The sequence below is a fragment of the Microtus pennsylvanicus genome, chromosome 10, assembly GCF_037038515.1.
Source record: "Microtus pennsylvanicus isolate mMicPen1 chromosome 10, mMicPen1.hap1, whole genome shotgun sequence".
Taxonomy (NCBI): Eukaryota; Metazoa; Chordata; class Mammalia; order Rodentia; family Cricetidae; genus Microtus; species Microtus pennsylvanicus.
In genome coordinates, this window is record NC_134588.1 from 100,987,688 (window position 1) to 101,005,996 (window position 18,309).

General features: G+C 47.2%; 1 protein-coding gene across 2 annotated transcripts in view; it reads left to right on the top strand.

Moving 5' to 3' along the window:
• The first annotated feature begins 1,173 nt into the window (after positions 1–1,173).
• Positions 1,174–18,309, top strand: part of Capn8 (calpain 8) — a 75,617-nt gene continuing 58,481 nt past the window's right edge. For both annotated transcript variants that reach the window (XM_075989364.1, XM_075989363.1), the window contains exons 1-2: positions 1,174–1,446; positions 8,065–8,134. In XM_075989364.1, the coding sequence (XP_075845479.1) occupies positions 1,210–1,446; positions 8,065–8,134 (307 nt within the window). In that variant the 5' untranslated portion in view covers positions 1,174–1,209. The remainder of the gene's footprint in view (positions 1,447–8,064; positions 8,135–18,309) is intronic.

Here is an 18,309-nt window from a genome sequence, read left to right on the forward strand (position 1 = left end):
GGCGAAGGGGGAGCAGATTCTTCAGATAAACTGACTTGAGCCTCTGAAGGTCATTCCGACCTTGTATTTCTGAGGAATCCTTAGAAACCAAGTTCTTTTCTTTTCCATGCTTTGGGAGGTTACTGTGCTTTCTGCTCGCTCGGAAGCACCCAGCTCAGGGCTGGATACATGGCTTCCTTCAGCATGAAGGCGAAGAGTTGCAGACCACCTGGTTCAGAGTCCAGCATGAACCCTGTATTAGAATCATCTGTGGGGCAATGGTCTAAAGACTGTGGATTTTTGCGTCTTACCCCAGATGTACTGAATCATGATTATTTTATATTCTGTTTTATTTCATTTTAGAGATAGGGTCTTGTGCAACACAGCCTGGCTTTTAACTCACTATGTAATCTAGGAGGGACTTGGACTTCTTATCTTCCTGTCTCTACCTCTGAATGCAGATTCCCCTGTTATATGGCAAATCCTCTACCCACTGAGACATCTTACAGTGCCCCAGAACTCCCTCAGAGATAGTGGTGATCAGAGAGCCTGTGCTGTAAGAAGTGGTCCAGAGGATTCTTGTCATGCTGTATTAGTTGCCTGTGTCTTCTGTAACAGATAAAAATACGTGTAGGAACTGAAAAGAGCAGATGTTGGGGCTGGAGAGGTGGCTCAGAGGTTAAGAGCAATGGCTATTTTGCCAAAGGGTTTGGGTTTGATTCCTAGCACCCGCATGGAAGCTAACAGCTGTCTGTGACTATGGTGCCCTCTTCTGACCTCCAAGGATACTGCATACCTGTACTGCACAGGCGCACATGCAGGCAAAACACCATGCATAATAAAAATAAAAAGAATGGAGGATTATCCTCTTTATGTTCCGAAGACCCACAGCCTTAAGTTATTTCCACTAGAATAAAACCAAGGTACAGACAGGGCCAGTCCTCGCAGAGGCTCTGGGGAAGAACCCAGATGCTGCCCTGTCCAGCTTCTGGTGACTTCTGAATCGTTTGTGAACAGCAGGAGAAGGCGGGGCAGATTTACCTGCACCGTGAATACATATTTGATCCTGTTTATGACTCATGTGTCTTTGGAGCAGGGCCTCAGGTGAAAAGCTGACACGCTCCACCTCCCTGCCTGCCGCCTTATAGGGAGCAGCCCCATAGGGCAGATGTCTAAGAAGACACAGAAGCCCTGCTTTCCTGTGCATCCCACAGAGCTCACAGCCAGGCCATGGCAGCCCTGGCAGCGGGAGTATCCAAGCAACGTGCAGCTGCTAAGGGGCTTGGCTCTAACCAGAATGCTGTGAAGTATTTAAGCCAAGACTTTGAGACCCTGAGAAAACAATGCTTGAACTCAGGGATCCTATTTAAAGATCCAGAGTTTCCAGCGTGTCCATCAGCTTTGGGCTACAGTGATCTCGGGCCTGGCTCCCCCCAAACTCAAGGCATTGTATGGAGGCGACCCACGGTAAGGCACAGTTGACTGTCACACAGGGTGGAGGGCTGTCACATCTGGCCAAGAGATGAAGTAAGTGACGGTGGTAGATTTCATTTTCAGATCCCATAGTTCGATTCCGCCTTGCTTTCTAAAATTGTTTCTAAGGAAGAACATACACAGGTTTGGAGCCGGACAAGGTAGATCTCAACAGCAGCTCTGCTGATGTGGCCTTGGACAGGAGGTTTAATCTCTCCGAGCTTCAGTTTTTCTGCCCTTAAAATGGCACTGTGGAACCATTGTGTGCCAGTCTTGTTTGGGAGCTAGAAGTTAATCTTGGAGGGTAATTGCCCTGCGTGTAAGAGGCACAGGACACATGGTATTTAGGATTTCATAGTGCCCCCAGGCCAGCACACAGGGGAACAAGCCAAGGTTAGATACAGTCAGTTGTGGGCAACTGTGATAGCATCACTGCTGAGAGACATAGGGTTACTGAGGGTCATGGAAGGTTCCATTAGGGCTGGAGAATGGAGAGGAGGAGTGGGTGTGGTCACACTGTGGTCTTCATTTGCATTCTCCTGATGATGTACCTTTTCATCTCTGCCCTTATCCATCATTGGTGTAGGCTTTAGAGAGATTCTGTTCAAGCCCGTTGCCTATTTCTCAATGATTCTGTTTGCTTTTTTTGTTTCTTTGTTTGCCTTGCTACTTTTGAGAATAACTCTTTATTTAGTTTGGGAACTACCAATTTTTTTAAACCTAGCAATTCTACAAAAATAAAGGTGTTTTATTTCCTCTTCCACATCCTTACAGCCATCTTTTTACTTCTCCACTTCCCCAGTTCCACGTACAAGGAGCAATAGGTCACATTTCTTTGTGAGTTGGGCTCATTTCACTTAAAATGATGGTTTTTTTTGCTTCTGTTCATTTTTCTACAAATGACATGATTTTCATCTTCTCTATGAATGATACTCCATTGCACACACACACACATATACTTCCCCTGCATAAATATACAATATTTTTCATTCATCCATCTGGGCATGAGTAGCTTGGCTGATTCCCTATCATAGCAATTGGAATTAATGCTACAAAAAATGTGGATGTTCAGATGTCCCTATCTTAGTTCTGGTTCTTCCGGATATACAACCAGGAGAGCTATGGTTGTTTTGTTTCTGCCTATTCTTAAGCTTCTAAGTAGGAGACCCACCTAGCCTCTTGTCCCAAGGAATGGAAGACACATTTGTCTAGATGAAGGCTGTAAGATCAGACCTGAGTTCTCAGGAAGAACTTGCTGTTGGAAGGGCGAAATCTCCTAGGGCTTTTCTGTTTATGTGGGGTAAGAGCAGCAGCCCACCCACAGAGACAGCGGCTGGTCATGCTGGTCTCTGGTGCTCTTAGCTCTTTGCCTTACCATCTGGGCTCAGTGTCTATCCTAAGCCCCTGCGAAGCGCATAGTGCCCAGTGTGAACAGACTTAATGCAGCCTGTTCAAGATTCTTTTCTGTCTGGAGTGTCCCCCACCCCTGGCAATTAAGCCATTTATTGATCTGAAGGAGAAATATAAAGTCAGGAGTGAAGCCATGCCAGGCTGATAATAAGAACCCCAGTTGAGAGACATATGGAGGGGTTGGATTGTTGGAAGGTTAATGGATGGTAGAAGGCTCTATTTGGAGCTTCCGTTCTTTCTCCAGCTGCTACCTCTTAGATTCATGGCTTTGGAATTTCCAGTTCAGTCATGGTTTGCTGTACACTTGTACTGGGCTGGGAGGTACCTCGAAGAACTTTCACTAGTTAAGGGGGGGCAGAAAATAGGCAGACAACTGGGAGACACTGGAGTAGAGAAGAACATGGGCTTGGGTGTCAGGTTCTGGTCCCTTGTCTATCACTCAGTAGCGAAGAGACTGCGGGTAAGCTACTAACCTCTCTGAGACCCCGTTTCCTTATGCATGAAATGAGAATAATAGTATTACCCACCTCCTTGGGTTATGAGGCAATCTGGATGAAAGAATACATAAATGCTTAGGAAGTGAGTTATCTCTAGATAGCATTACAAGACAGACTGGCCAGAGAGAAAACTATTCAATGAACAACATGAATGGGAGCTGGGGCGGAAACAGTGGTTCTTGACTGTGGAATTGGATAGGAAAATTATGAAAGACGATTAAGTGGGGATTGGTGGAGAGAGAGGTCATAGGTGAGACCAAGGAGAAGGCTTAGGTGTGAGCCAAGGCACTGGGCTGTGGATGAGCTTGCAAGAAAGAGTATCCAGAGAAGGCTGTGCTCCATGGTCATTAGAACAGATAAGACATGGTGGGAACCAGGCGAAGCCAGAAACATCGTGGACCAGATGGTGGAAGGTCAGAAGTGCTGAACTGTGGGATGGGGTGATGGAGTGAGGGAAAGGGCGTCATGGGGCTTCTTGACAGGACAATTCAGAGCCCTTCAAATACCAAGTCTTCCAGTGACAGTGTCCTGGAGAGGAATCTTTCTGAGTAGCCATCACTTCTGAGAGAGTGTGGGCTTTTACAGCACTTCCGATCCTGAGTACCTTACAGGAAATAAGGACTACTGTTTCCTGACATTTCGTTTTTCCAGGGCTGGTGGAAGGCTTGGGTAGTTTTTGTTAAGGAATGCTTGGGGCCATCTCTTGATGGCCAGGAAGCATCATCCTGAACACACGGGACTGGTGCTAAAGAAGAAAAAAAATAGCAGTCCAAAGATGTAGGCGGACGGGGGCTGCCTTTCTTCTGCAGGGTCTCCATCTTTTAAGTCTCTCCAGCTGCCCATCTCTTTTATCTCTGCTTTGAGGTTTAGTGGGGGAGAGGGCACGCAGTAAGTTCTTGTGTCCTGCAGGGGTCTTATCTCCCTGTGAATTGTAAAATGAGGACTTTATGTGACCCTTGAAGGATCCATGTAATACATCAGTCATGGCTATTTTGGGAGGGTGGGGGACATTTTGCATTGTAATTAGTGAATAACAAATATTAAAATGAAAATTCTACCTCCTTACCAACAGGCAGCATTTTAAACTGTAGCCTCTGCCAACATTCTCTCTTCCTGAACCCAAACCTAAAATTGTAGCAAAGCTTCGCACACTTATTGGATATGAGTGTCTTTTGCTTCTGTCACATGGATAGTGTGAGCAGAAAAGGCAGGGGGTCACCTTGAAGCATCAGTGTCATCTGTAGGTGGCAGCTGAAGGAACGGGTTTGAATGATAGAGCTGTCCCGTTGGGAGACGAGCGCTGCAGTGTCATGGAGCCTCTGCACGTTGACCAGTGGAGTTTCCGCACAACCCACAACCCTGCTGCAAGACTCTCTGGGGCAGAGATGCCAGTTTCGGGGCAGCTCGGCACTGTGTCCATTTAGCAGAATGGATAGGTTCAAAAAATTATTTAAGGAAAGAGAGCCTTTCAAACCCCATTCAATGCTTTCTTCCCTACTGTCTTGAAGTTACTGCCTTTTAAAGGCAAAATTTAAATGAAAAGATTTTCCAATCTGACATTTTTTAATTAGTTTTTCAAATTCCTCCACCTTTTAGTTGTCGGGAAATAATGGTCTAGAGCATGGGAGCTCTTCAGTATCTGAGAGCGGATTAGAGCTACCGCTTTTACATTTACTATAGTGTGTGTGTATGTTTGTGGTGTGTGGTGTGTATAGTGCGTGTGGTGTGTATATGTGTGGTGTGTGTGGTGTGTATATGTGTGGTGTGTGTGGTGTATATGTGCGTGTATGTTTGTGGTGTGTATGTGACAGTGTATGTGTATAGTGTGTATGGCGTGTATATCTGTGGCTTGTGTGTATATGAGTTTGTGTGATATATATGTGTGGTATGTGTGTATAGTGTGTGTGGTGTGTGTGTATATGGGTGTGTGGTGTGTGTACGAGTGTCTCATCACACGTGAGTGAAGGAAGCATTGAATAGGTTGAAAGACTCTCTTTCCTTTTTCCTTAAACAATTTTTTTTTAAAAAAAACTCTTTTATTTTATTATTTATTTTTTGGTTTTTTGAGAAAGGGTTTCTCTGTGGTTTTGGAGCCTGTCCTGGAACTAGCTCTCGTAGACCAGGCGGGCCTCGAACTCCCAGAGATCCGCCTGCCTCTGCCTCCCGAGTGCTGGGATTAAAGGCGTGCGCCACCACTGCCCGGCTAAATTGGCGCAAACGTTTAATCCCAGTACTTGGGAGGCAGAGGCAGGCGGATCTCTGGGAGTTCGAGGCCAGCCTGGTCTACGAGAGCTAGTTCCAGGAGAGGCACCAAAGCTACAGAGAAACCCTGTCTTGAAAAACCAAAAAACCAAAACAAAACAAAAAAAAACCCTCTTTTCCCTATACTGTTTCTCAGGAATCGAACTTGGGTTGTCAGGCTTGGTGGCAGGTACCCGTAGAGCCATCCCTCTGGCCCACCATGTCCACTTTTCACTTGCTACCAGAGACTGCAAAAGATTAAAACAAAACAGAATAAAATCAAAGCTCCCTCACTGGAAGACTGGCTGAATGATTTGTGGTACTTTCAATGCAAATTAAAGCTTTGTTTTATAAAAGACGTAAAAGTACATGTGATCACCCACACAGAGACAGAGAGATAGAGATAGAGAGACAGAGACAGAGAAACAGAGAGAGACACAGAGAGAGCTATAGTTCGCATCTTGTCTTTCCCGGCATGCCCACCCCTTAGCACACTGGCACGTGTGGTGGTCAGTTAGAAGTTGTGTCTAGCAGAGGGAGCGGTCACTGAGAGTGTTAGGGAATTAGAACCCTGGGCTCTTCTCTCCCTCTCTCTCCTCTTCCTAGCTGGCATGAAGTGATCCTGTCTCTTACACATTCTTACCATGCTGTCTGCCTCACAGAGACCACCCCCCAGTAGTGGGACTATTCATGGACTGAACCTCAGAAGATGTGGGCCCAGATGAGATTTTCCTTCCTCCTCTTCCTTCTCCCCCTCTTTCTTCTTCCTAGCCCCTCTCTAATAGAGTCTTTAAAATACCCTCAAAATAATGATCTTGTTTTATTTTTCCAAGTGCTGGGATAATGGGTATGTGCCACTATGCTTGACACCTTTTCTTCTTTGTAAGTTGATTGTCCCAGGTGTATGGTTATAGTAATAGAAAGTTGACTAAGATATATGCACTTGCATGAAAGTGTGCTATCACATTAAAGGCGGTTTTGGGGAGAATGTCTTAGAAATGTTAATAAAGAGCAAAAATGGAAGGGTTTTTATTTTATTGTTTCCTGTTAGGATTTTGTCTATCAGTAAGAATTACTTTCTTGACAAAACTGTGAATTAAAAAATAATATTTGGGGTAGGAGAGTGGGGTGTTAGGGGAGAAGGGCTAGGAGCTGACTGGTTCATATAGGTAGGGCTGTCTTCCAGAAGGTTCCATCTCCTACAGTAGGATCTCAGAACCCCTGGGTACAGCTCCACGCGGGCTTTACCCCTTTTGTTCAGCTCTCTCTGGCTTCCCCATCATGGTGGATCTATCATCTCTTCACGTCTCTACGTAAGCAATGGTTCTCACTGCGTAGCTAGCCAGCCCTTGCAGGAGTGCAACCCATCGGTTTGCAAGTGTAGTCCAAGTTCCCTTCGGTCCCTTGAGGTCCCACCTTTCCCCTTAACAATTTGCCTTGTGCTCAGGCTGACTGTCTTCTTTGGACACTCCCAGCAGACTGCACCAGAGCCCCCCTTTCTAGCAGGCAGCCGCTGTCTTCATGTGGTCAGCTGGTCAGCCAGAATGCCCCCTGGACTTTTAATATGAGCTCATTTTGCTTGTTTGTTCAGCTGTTTCCCAATAATGTCAGATTGATTTGCTTATGCAAACCAAATGCCCTGAGAAGCAATTTTACCTGTTGGTTTCTTCACTTCCTCACCCTTCCATCTCCCCTGCCTGCTGTGGTACCAGACCCAGAATGGTGCTCAGTAGGGTCTTCCTGCGTAAACAAAAGAGAAGGGTTGACCTCTTGCTTCCGAGTCCCTCCTTCTAGTCTAGGTGATAACATGTGAGCAGATGCCAAGTGGAAGATGGTAATGGCAGAGATAGAAGCAAGAATATGACCTCATCAGACCTGAGTTCTACCTGGAAATGGGTACTCCCTGATACCGCATCCTTGATCCCTGGCTTCCTCCCTGATACCTCATCCTTGATCCCTGGCTTCCTCCTTGATACCTCATCCTTGATCCCTGCTTCCTCCCTGATGCCCTCAGGATTGGATCAGCTATAAAATCCTTGCTACTTAGTCACGTGTTTAAGGAATGTCCACAGTGGTCATTGCCTTTTGTCAAACAGACTTCTACTTGGCTCTCTGTGTAAAGAGGGGTGTTGTCCAAATGGGCAGGGCCATAGCTCTCCTACACACAACACCCTGAAGCCTTTTCACACCCACATATCCACACACCCATACACTCAGTGTGCACAGTAGTCAAGATCCTGGGCATGATAGGGGCTCTGGGCTCCAGCTTTTGTCCTGTGGATCCGTAGCTGACTCTGGTGTCCTCCCTTCCTAGTCTTGAAGACCCACCAAGGAGACAAAGCCTGTGTGTGTGGTAGCAGACAGGATGCTAGGCTTCTGCCTGCTCTGCAGGATGTTTTTATTTAGGCTGCCACCACCCTTAAACAGCGCCCTCTGACTTGTGTTTCTCCTAAACTACTTTCAGGAACTGTGTCCCAACCCTCAGTTTATTGTTGGCGGAGCCACACGGACAGACATCCGCCAAGGGGGTCTAGGTGAGTAACTGGGTTGAGTCTTATTTATTTAGGGCGAGGGCGGGTGAGTGTAAGGAATGAGCAACACCAGATTAAGCTGTTAGACACGGCTAACTGAATTCCGCACATACAGGCTTCTGTTTCTGCCGCTGCAGGCTTCACAATGGGTCTCGAGGTTGGCTTCCTTTAGCAGGTGGTTTTCTGTCAGCTCATTGAACTCCCTTCATGAAAGAGTGAAGAGCTGGGAATACAGAACTAGAGTAGAAAATCTGTGATGTTTTCCATAGCTGTCCTTAAGCAGGCAGAGCATCGTGTGGGATGACCCTGTCTGTGTAATTACACAGAGGAGACGCCTCCACCATTAGTAAGCAAACATGATCTTATCTCGCCAGCCAAACCTTCTTTTATGGGTCTGGGATCCTTGAATCAAGAACATCCTTTTGGGGTGGGGAGAGGTGAGGACTCATGGAGGAATGGCTACCAAGTCAGAGTGAGGTCCTGGGTTAACAAACCAGCAACATGATGAACAAGAAACAACCCCCCCCACACTCTAAAAACACTAAAAAATCAACCCACCATTTCCTCAAGTCTCACAAGCCTTCTAAGCTAGCAGCAGTTATTTTGGGAACTAGTCTTCTCTTTGTTTTGCATGTTCTAGGCTCTCTGGGTTATAGCTCCACCGCAGAGGTCACGCTAGAATACAGAGGGGCTGGTCCAATCCCCAGCACCAAAAATCATAAGTAAGCAAGCAAAGTTCACTGATGAGGCAGTTGACCAAACACAGCAAGAATTCACTTTGGCAATTACAAAGCTTGTATCTCATTTCCAAACAAAACACTCAAGGCAGTTTCTAGCCACTCATTTTTAATATCTCCTCATCACAGTTTAAATATGCTGATAGTATGCAGAGACATACCTAGGAGTTGTTTTTTTTTTTTGATGGGGGTGAAATTTGTTCTGAGTGGGTCTCAGACTGACTCAGGCAGAGGGTGACCTTGGAACCCCCCCCCCCCTGTTCTCCATCTCTGCAAGGACTGGGATTACAGGCCTGTGTGCTGTGCCCACCACCATTATAGGTGGTGCAGGGAATTGAACCCATGACCTTTGGTGTACTAGGCCAGCTCTCTCTATCCACTGAGGAACATCCCTAACAGGACTTTTTCTCTTTTTTTAATTTTAATCAGAATATTGTTAGGGAGCAAAACTTAGCTGAAAATGTATCAAGTTTTAAACAGTTCTTAACTGTTAAAACACAAACCAGCTGCAACTGTTACTGTCTGGTTTCTTTTAAAGAAAAATAAAGCTTGGCTTGTAGGAACAGTGTGACTGGGAGCTTGTGTGACTACACCTTCTTAATCTGAGGGAACATTCAGAAATACTATTCTCAGGGCTGGGGCTGGGGCTGGGCCTGGGTGCGTGCAGGAGGCCCTAGGTTTAATCCCAATTGCCACCAGAAAACAAACACACACCACTCTTCACACTGCACGGCTCCACAGTTCCCTTATATAAATATTTCAAATATTTAAGATGCATGTATCTTGTAAAAGAGGAAGAAGCACACGCTATCCTCGGTAACAGGTGAACTTTGTTGCCCTCCAGCCCTCTAACCCCAGAGCCTCCCTGATGGGAGTTTCTATAGAGAACTGGACAAAATTTAATAGGTTTTGTGGTCCAGTGGGACCCTCAATTGAGCTTGCTAGGTTTTCATATGTCTCGTCACCTACTTCGTGGATAGCTCCAAAACACAAATTAGAGACGAAAAGAAAAGAGAAAGAAAGGAAGGGAAGACTGGGAGGGAGGAAGGGAGGGAGAGAGGGAGGAAGGGAAGGAGGGAGAGTGGAAAGGAGGGAAAGAGAAAGAGAGGAAGGGAGGGAGGAAAAGGCTTCACTTGATGAAAATAAACACCACCTCCCTGTCACAGCCACCCCTTGACCTTTTGTTTCTCAGCACAGTTTTCTACCCTTCCTCTCTACTCTCCTTGTAGCAGCCTGGAAAACCTCTTTCTCCTCAGCCTGTGGGAAACCATCAGGACTTGGAAAATTACAGGACATTTGATTTTAAATGCTCCCAATGTTCTGTCCTTTAACGAGCACAGCAAATAGCTTAATTCGAACTCAGGCAGCGTGACTACAAAGCAGGAAGCACAATTGGAGTGCCCCACTCCCAGACACTCACACCCTGCATCCCTCTAAATCTGTGCGAGGCTCCCAGAGGGGTGAATGTGCTGACCTTTTGCCTGCTCTGGGTGAGGACACGTTGCCCTTTTCCTTCAAGCTAAACAGCTACTCTAATTTAGCCCACAGCCCGGGGAAACACAACTCTGAATGTCTGCCTTTAATGGCTCCTTGTTAGAGACCTTTTAACTTGAGGAAAGGCTGTTAATGAGTGCTTTTCCATTGATTGACTTGGTGGGACTGTCCTTTGATTACTGTTAAGCAAGGATATTTGAGGGCTTCCAGAAGGGACTGGAGCGTTACCATGGAGAATGTGTGCGGTGGATGGAGACCCAAGCTAGAAGCCCAGAGAACGAACCTAACCATTCTCTGATTCCCACTCACATCAGAACACGTGGATCTGTCACCGTGGTGGTGGAGTTTAATGACAGAGCTAGAAAGGGAGCACCTGAACGGACAGGACAGGGGCCTGGGAAAGGGTCTGGGTCCCTGTTGATGAAGACTGTGTTTAGAAAGCAGAAAAACAGGTGCTTCATAGCCACACTGCAACTAGTGGCTGAGCGACAGCAGCAGGCATGGCCCGTGAGGTCTGAGCCAGGGTCAGCCCGGACTACGAGGAAGGATTTCTCCCTGCACATAGATAACTCCCCTTCCCAAGGGCCCAGGGAGCTCAACACAGCACTTGGTTTGACCATGGCAGGGAGTAATTTGCTTAATGTTTTGTTGGTATTCTAGAATCCACCGTTGGCACTGGGATGTCTTTATTTTTTTCTTAATTAAAAATTTAAAAATATTTGACTTATGAGAGAAAAAGAGGTCATTTATTTATTTATTTTTGTTGTACTGGGGGTTGAACCCAGAGATTTGGGCATGCCAGGCAGGAATGGTACCACTGAGCTATGCCCCAGCCCCCCCCCTTTAAAAAGCTCATTTTAAGATAGAATATTGCTAAGTTGTACAAACAGGCCTCAAACTCACTCTGCAAGCCAGGTGGGCCATGTACTCATGATCCTTCTGCCCCAGAATCTTCTGACTGCTGGGATTATAGGTGTGGACCAAAACACCCAGCTGAAAGTGGTATCTTTTTAGTAGAATTCTTATAGTTTTTCAGTAAACACATTTAAACGTCAAAAACATCACAAAGCTGCAGTATCTCAAAACAATACTTAAGGGTTGTAACACAGTTCTCCACGGACCACCCCAATTAGTGTCCCATGCCTCTATCAAGTGCCTCACTATCTCTTCACAGTGGTCCACCACCCTGTCACATTGCCTCATTGACCCAATCAGAGTGCTCCACTGTCCCATTAGAATGTCCCACCATTCCATCAGTGTTTCACTGCCCCATGACAGTGCTCCACCATCCCATCACAGTGCTCCACCATCCCATCACTGTTGTGCTCCACCATCCCATCACAGTGCTCCACCATCCCATCACTGTTGTGCTCCACCATCCCATCACTATTGTGCTCCACCATCCCATCACAGTGCTCCACCATCCCATCACTGTTGTGCTCCACCATCCCATCACAATTACCCACGCCCCATCACCATGCTCCATTGTTCCACTATAATCCTTTACTTTCTAATCACAATGCTGCATTATCCCACCCTAGTGCTCAGTGCTCCACCATCCCATCACAGTGCTCCATTGTTCTAAATCAGTGCTCCAGTGTCCCATCACAGTGCTCCAGTGTCCCATCACAGTGCTCCAGTGTCCCATCACAGTGCTCCACCATCCCATCACAGTGCTCCATTGTTCTAAATCAGTGCTCCAGGGTCCCATCACAGTGCTCCAGTGTCCCATCACAGTGCTCCAGTGTCCCATCACAGTGCTCCACCATCTCATCACAGTGCTCCATTGTTCTAAATCAGTGCTCCAGGGTCCCATCACAATGCTTTCCAGTCTTGTAAAATATTCAGCTCTCCAATCCTAATTTTCCACTGTCAAGTCGCCATGCTCTCTTACCTCTTCACAATGATTCACTGTCATCATGGTGCTCCATTGTTCATCACAGTGTGCACTGTCCCATGACAATGCTGCATTGTCCCATCATAACGCTTTACTCTCCTGATTCATCACAGTGCTCCATTATTTTATCTCAATGTGCACCTGTCTCATCTCAATGCTCTGTTCATACAATTCCCCACTGTCCCACTGTGGTGGACAGTGCTCCACTGTTCCATCATAATACTTCATGGTTTCATCACAGTGGTGCTATCTCAATGCTCCATCATCCTATCCCAACGTGCATCTGTCCCATCACAGTGCTCCATGGTCCCATCAGAGTGCTCCACGGTCCCATCACAGTGCTCCACTGTCCCATCAGAGTGCTCCAGTGTCCCATCAGAGTGCTCCACTGTCCCATCACAGTGCTCCACTGTCCCATCACAGTGCTCCAGTGTCCCATCACAGTGCTCCACTGTCCCATCACAGTGCTCCACTGTCCCATCAGAGTGCTCCAGTGTCCCATCACAGTGCTCCACTGTCCCATCACAGTGCTCCACTGTCCCATCACAGTGCTCCATTGTCCCACCACAGTGCTCCACTGTCCCATCACAGTGCTCCACTGTCCCATCACAGTGCTCCACTGTCCCATCACAGTGCTCCACTGTCCCATCACAGTGCTCCACTGTCCCATCACAGTCCTCCACTGTCCCATCACAGTGCTCCACTGTCCCATCACAGTGCTCCACTGTCCCATCAGAGTCCTCCACTGTCCCATCAGAGTGCTCCACTGTCCCATCACAGTGCTCCACTGTCCCATCAGAGTGCTCCACTGTCCCATCAGAGTGCTCTATGTCCCACCACAGTGCTCCACTGTCCCATTACAGTGCTCCACCGTCCCATCACAGTGCTCCACTGTCCCATCACAGTGCTCCATGGTCCCATCAGAGTCCTCCACTGTCCCACCAGAGTGCTCCACTGCCCCATTAGAATGCTCTATGTCCCATCACAGTGCTCCACTGTCCCATCACAGTGCTCCACCGTCCCATCACAGTGCTCCACTGTCCCATCACAGTGCTCCACGGTCCCATCAGAGTCCTCCACTGTCCCACCAGAGTGCTCCACTGCCCCATTAGAGTGCTCTATGTCCCACCACAGTGCTCCGTGGTCCCGTGATAGCATCCATTTGTGTCATTACAGTAGTCCACTGTCGTACCTCAATGTTCCTTTACCCCGTCCAGTATTCTAGTGTCCTACCATGGTGTCTCTTCCCCTGTCCTTGTATTTTGGACAGTATATGTCCCAGAGCCTTTGGATATCTTCTTGGCACTGAGTTTAGCCACATTTGTGTATTAGAACTCATTTTGTGCCTGGCTTTAGATGTCCTACCCACCTGTCCTAAGGAAAAATGGGAAATATTCTGGCTCCTGGATAGGAGATTGCTGGGTTGGTGGAGCTGCTATCCATGGGTCTCAGTGTTGCTGACAAACCTGATCATCTTCCATCTCTGTAGTCTGAATGAGTTGGTCGTCATCTCTTCCATGGAAGAGATGCTGCGGATGGTGGCCTCACATTCTTCCCAGTAGTTTTGGTTTTATAGCTATCATAGGAGGCCTCTGATGTGATGGTTTGGATTGTCATCTACTTGTTGGGCCAGTTGCTGCAGAGAGAAGGGTAAGGGCCCTCATGGCCAGCCCAATCTGGAGCCTGGCTCGCTGTTAGGGCTGTGAGAACTCTCCCAGTCGCGGGGAGGATTTTCCAAAGGAAGTGGGGAGTGGCTTTTTGCAGATGGTAACATATAAATGTATGGGTCTGGGGTGGGGACGGGGCGTCTGCCAGTCTGGGCTTTCCCACGACCAGGTCATGTCTGTCCTCTGAGCCCAGGGGCCTGGCTTCTTTCCTCCCTCAAACCCATCACCCTGTCATGCTCAACTACATTCATTTCCTTGAGGCTCCCATTCTCTCTCTGGATCTGTCAATAGCCAAGACTCTTGGAGCTTATCTCTGTAGACCTGGGCCTTCTCACTCAGCTAAGGAGTGTCCTGACCACCATTTCTGCAGTTATAAATAAAACAGCTGGGTAAATGTGGCTGGGGAACTAATACTTGGTTCCTTTTCAACCCGGAAGTGGTCCGTACCATGGATAGAAATGGTTAATAATAGCCCTGGGCATCATGACTATGTGTGCCTGCAGACATAGTGACGATCAGCATTCAGAGAGTGTTTGCAGCACTTTGATCTGGTGACCTAAACCCTCTGTCACTGAGTCATTATTAAAGTACTTGAAACGGATATAGCCAAAGCTCAAGTCTTCATGTGCTTTTCTCCCTGGCTTCCCAGGATTGTCAACAATCAGGTTGGATCAGGCATAGAACAAAAATTGTATCCCGAAGTTGTCCATGCCTCTTGATTTTCAAAGAATTTCAGAGTTTACTTGGGCGGTGGTGGTGCATGCCTTTAATCCCAGCACTCTGGAGGCAGAGGCAGGTGGATCTCTGTGAGTTCGAGGCCAACCTGATCTACAAGAGCTAGTTCTGGGACAGGCCCCCAAACTACAGAGAAACCCTGTCTCGAAAAACAAACAAAAAACCAAAACAACAATAACAACAACAACAAAAAAGAATTCAAAGTTCTACAGAAACCAGGCTATCAGCTTGTCTGTCCCCAACTTTCTGACATGACTGGGTGGGAACATTAAGAAATGTAAAGGTGTCTGAAAGGGCTTGATCCTCAACAATGGAAGAATGTTCTAGAAACAGTGCATAAATGGATCCTTGATGGTAGCTGTGGAGAAAGGCACGCAACGATGCCTGCACTCATTGCAGCTGCACCCCTGTTAGGATTCTCTGAGGTGGCTGGTTTCCAGTGAACTCTCTGGCAAAGGCTAACTCTTCTTTCCTCAGCTCCAGCCAGTCCTTGTCTGTGCTCATACAAGCAGAGGAGAACTTTATCAAGTGCTGTCCTTGGTGCCCATGACTGTGGAAAGACAAAGAACTCAAATGGCTTTAGTAACGTGTGGGCCCTAATGCTACAGGAAGGATGCACTCACAAAGGCAGAGACCATGGTCCCTGGAAAATGAAATTCTGAAAGCTCTTTCATATGCATTTTTTTTTCTTAACAAATGTGGACCAGAGACTTCCAGAATATAGAGAAACCAGTGGGCTTTCTGAATAGCATATTATAATGTTTATTCAAAATTTTAGCATGTTCCTAGAGAAGCTAAATAAGAAGGTGAACCCAAAGACAAACACATAGGCATCCTCATGAATATTAACCTTTATCAGGCGATGAAAGGAGACAGAGACAGAGGAGCACGGGACAGAAATCTCAAGGTCCAAATCAGGAGCAGAAGGAGACGGAGCACGAGCAAGGAACTCAGGACCGCGAGGGGTGCACCCACACACTGAGACAATGGGGATGTTCTATCGGGAACTCACCAAGGCCAGCTGGCCTGGGTCTGAAAAAGCATGGGATAAATCCGGACTAGCTGAACATAGAGGACAATGAGGAATACTGAGAACTCAAGAACAATCGCAGTGGGTTTTTGATCCTACTGCACGTACTGGCTTTGTGGGAGCCTAGGCAGTTTGGATGCTCACCTTAGGAGACCTGGATAGAGGTGGGCGGTCCTTGGGCTTCCCACAGGTCAGGGAACCCTGATTGTTCTTCGAGCAGATGAGGGAGGGGGACTTGATCGGGGGAGGGAAATGGGAGGCGGTTGCGGGGAGGAGGCAGAAATCCTTAATAAATAAATAAATTAAAATTAAAAATAAATAAATAAAAAATTTTAGTTCATTGAATGATTTTCTTTCCTCCTTCTTATTGCCTCTCTCTCTCTCCCTTCCTCCCATCATGCCTACCTCTCTCCCCCTCTTCCTTTCTTCCCCCCTTTCCCTCTTTCCTCCTCATCTTTTCTTGTGTGTTAGGGAAGAGCCCCTGGTCCCTGAGCAGCACACAATGCTCCACCATTGATGTTATCAGCTCTCCTTATATTTCCCACTGTCCTGTACCAGTGTGCTCATGCCTGTGTGTTAACTGCCCGTCTACTGACTTGGGTTTGCTCTTCATCTCTCAGGAACTGAAGTCTTATTCATCTTTGTTGCATTTATTCAGTAGAGTGTTATATTTGATATTCATGTTTCAAAAAGGGAATGAGTGGAAAATCTCACATCTCTAAAGATAAACGAAAGCCCGGTAGCAATGACCCTTAACTCATCACCCTCTCGGATGCAGACCTTGCATTGATTTTCTTTTGTGAACCGGCACTCCCTCACGAAGCAGGGCCTGGACTCCTGGAGCCGAGATGGGCATATGCACTCGACAGTAATTGAGAGCAGAGTCAGAAACCTTAAGACATCTTCTGATCTGAAATGTCCTTCTAGGACTGGGGCGAAGTAAATCAATTCACTAGGTCCAGATGCTTACTTTTAATGAGCAACTTGGGAGCTTCTGCTCACACAAAGGACCAAGTGGGCTCATTGATTCTGGAGAGCAAAGGATCAGACCTCTTGGGAGGCAGGAAAAACTGCAGAGGCCAGTTCCGTGCGGCCCCGTGGGGTGAAGCGGGATATTGGTACGTTTGATTCTGACGGGGTCTTTTCTTCCTTTCGCTGGTCTCTTTCTGTTCTTAGTCTCTGGTGCACTCGTGTTCTGTTGCACTGTGACCCCTCACCTTTCTATTTTGAACAAAGGTGCTGGGGACAAGCATCAGTTGATGTGGCTGTGACATGGTATTCATATTGGCCGTTCCTCAAGCACATGGGAGAATTCTATGTTAGCCGCCCACCCTCTCTTACTATTTCCTCCTGGTAGGACTGAGAGTGCTTGATAGCAGGGCTGGAAACCCCAGCCCCTTATTATTTCCATATCATAGGACAATTGTCACAACTATATAAAGTATGAAGTATTGCTTCTGCCCAATTATTTTCTCCCTACCTCTTACTCACTTCCCTGTATCTTTTATGACATGAGTGAGGCACAAACCTTGTCATTTCATTTTTGGGGTAATTTTCAGTAGAATTGAGCTTGTACCCTACACTTTTTGCTCTATGCATTTAGAAGCACTATTGTGAGATCAAACTTGTGGCTTCACGGAGCTGCCGTTGGGATCATGTCACAGGCAGGGCTACGGTCACTTATAACAAACATACAGTCCATGTCTCCAGGCAGAAATTTGTCAGGAGGGATGTTTTTTGTATTCTGGTTTTATGTGCTCATATAGAGTAGTTCTCCACTGTAAAAGGTGCAGGCGAGTTTCTGAGCCTCCAGGGAGATAGTCTCTTCTCAGGAGGAGGTCTAGGTAACAGGATTCTCTCTAGGTTCTGTCTTGGCTGAGCAGCCTGAGTTTGGAGGTCTAAGCCGTATCCCACAGTGTGGGATTCCTACACAGGGCCTCCATCCGAAATCCATCTGCGTTGCTTTAATATATTCCACAGATCCTACTGTTTGAGCCCTACTGGAAGCATGCCTGCCTGCTCCCCACCTGTGGCTGGCATTTTGAGGGGGTCACTTGGAGACCCAGAGAGAGATTTTTCATCATTGATAAACCATGACCGTTGGAGCTTCTGTGTTCTGCCTGGTGCTTCAGGAGCCCCACCTCAGACACCAGGCCAAGACACAAGGCTGGTTAAAGGACATAGTTACAGGAGACTCTGGACCACCTGAAGACAGAGAAGCTGATGGAGCGCGGTGTACTAGAAATTCAACGTCCCAGACCTCAGAAACTACAGAGGCCTGTGTGTGCAGGCTCCCGGGATGCCACTGGGCAGGAAGAGGGGGATACAGGCTGGGGACAGGGTGGCAAGGATGAGGCCCCAGGCTATGTTCAGGTCCTTCACATGCAGGGGCTCTGGGGCTTTACTGGAGGCTTCAGCAATTGCATCTGGGGTTGTAGCTCAGAGATGTGTGCTGCACTCCCTGAGAAGCCAACTCCCACTCTGCAGGGACCACAAGAGCCTGGTCCTGCTGCAGGGAACTCATGCCACGTGTTCACAGGGGACCACACAGTTGAATTCTTCTTCTACAAAGCTGCCAATGTGACAGAGAAGCAGACACTGTTCCATGAGCCATTCAG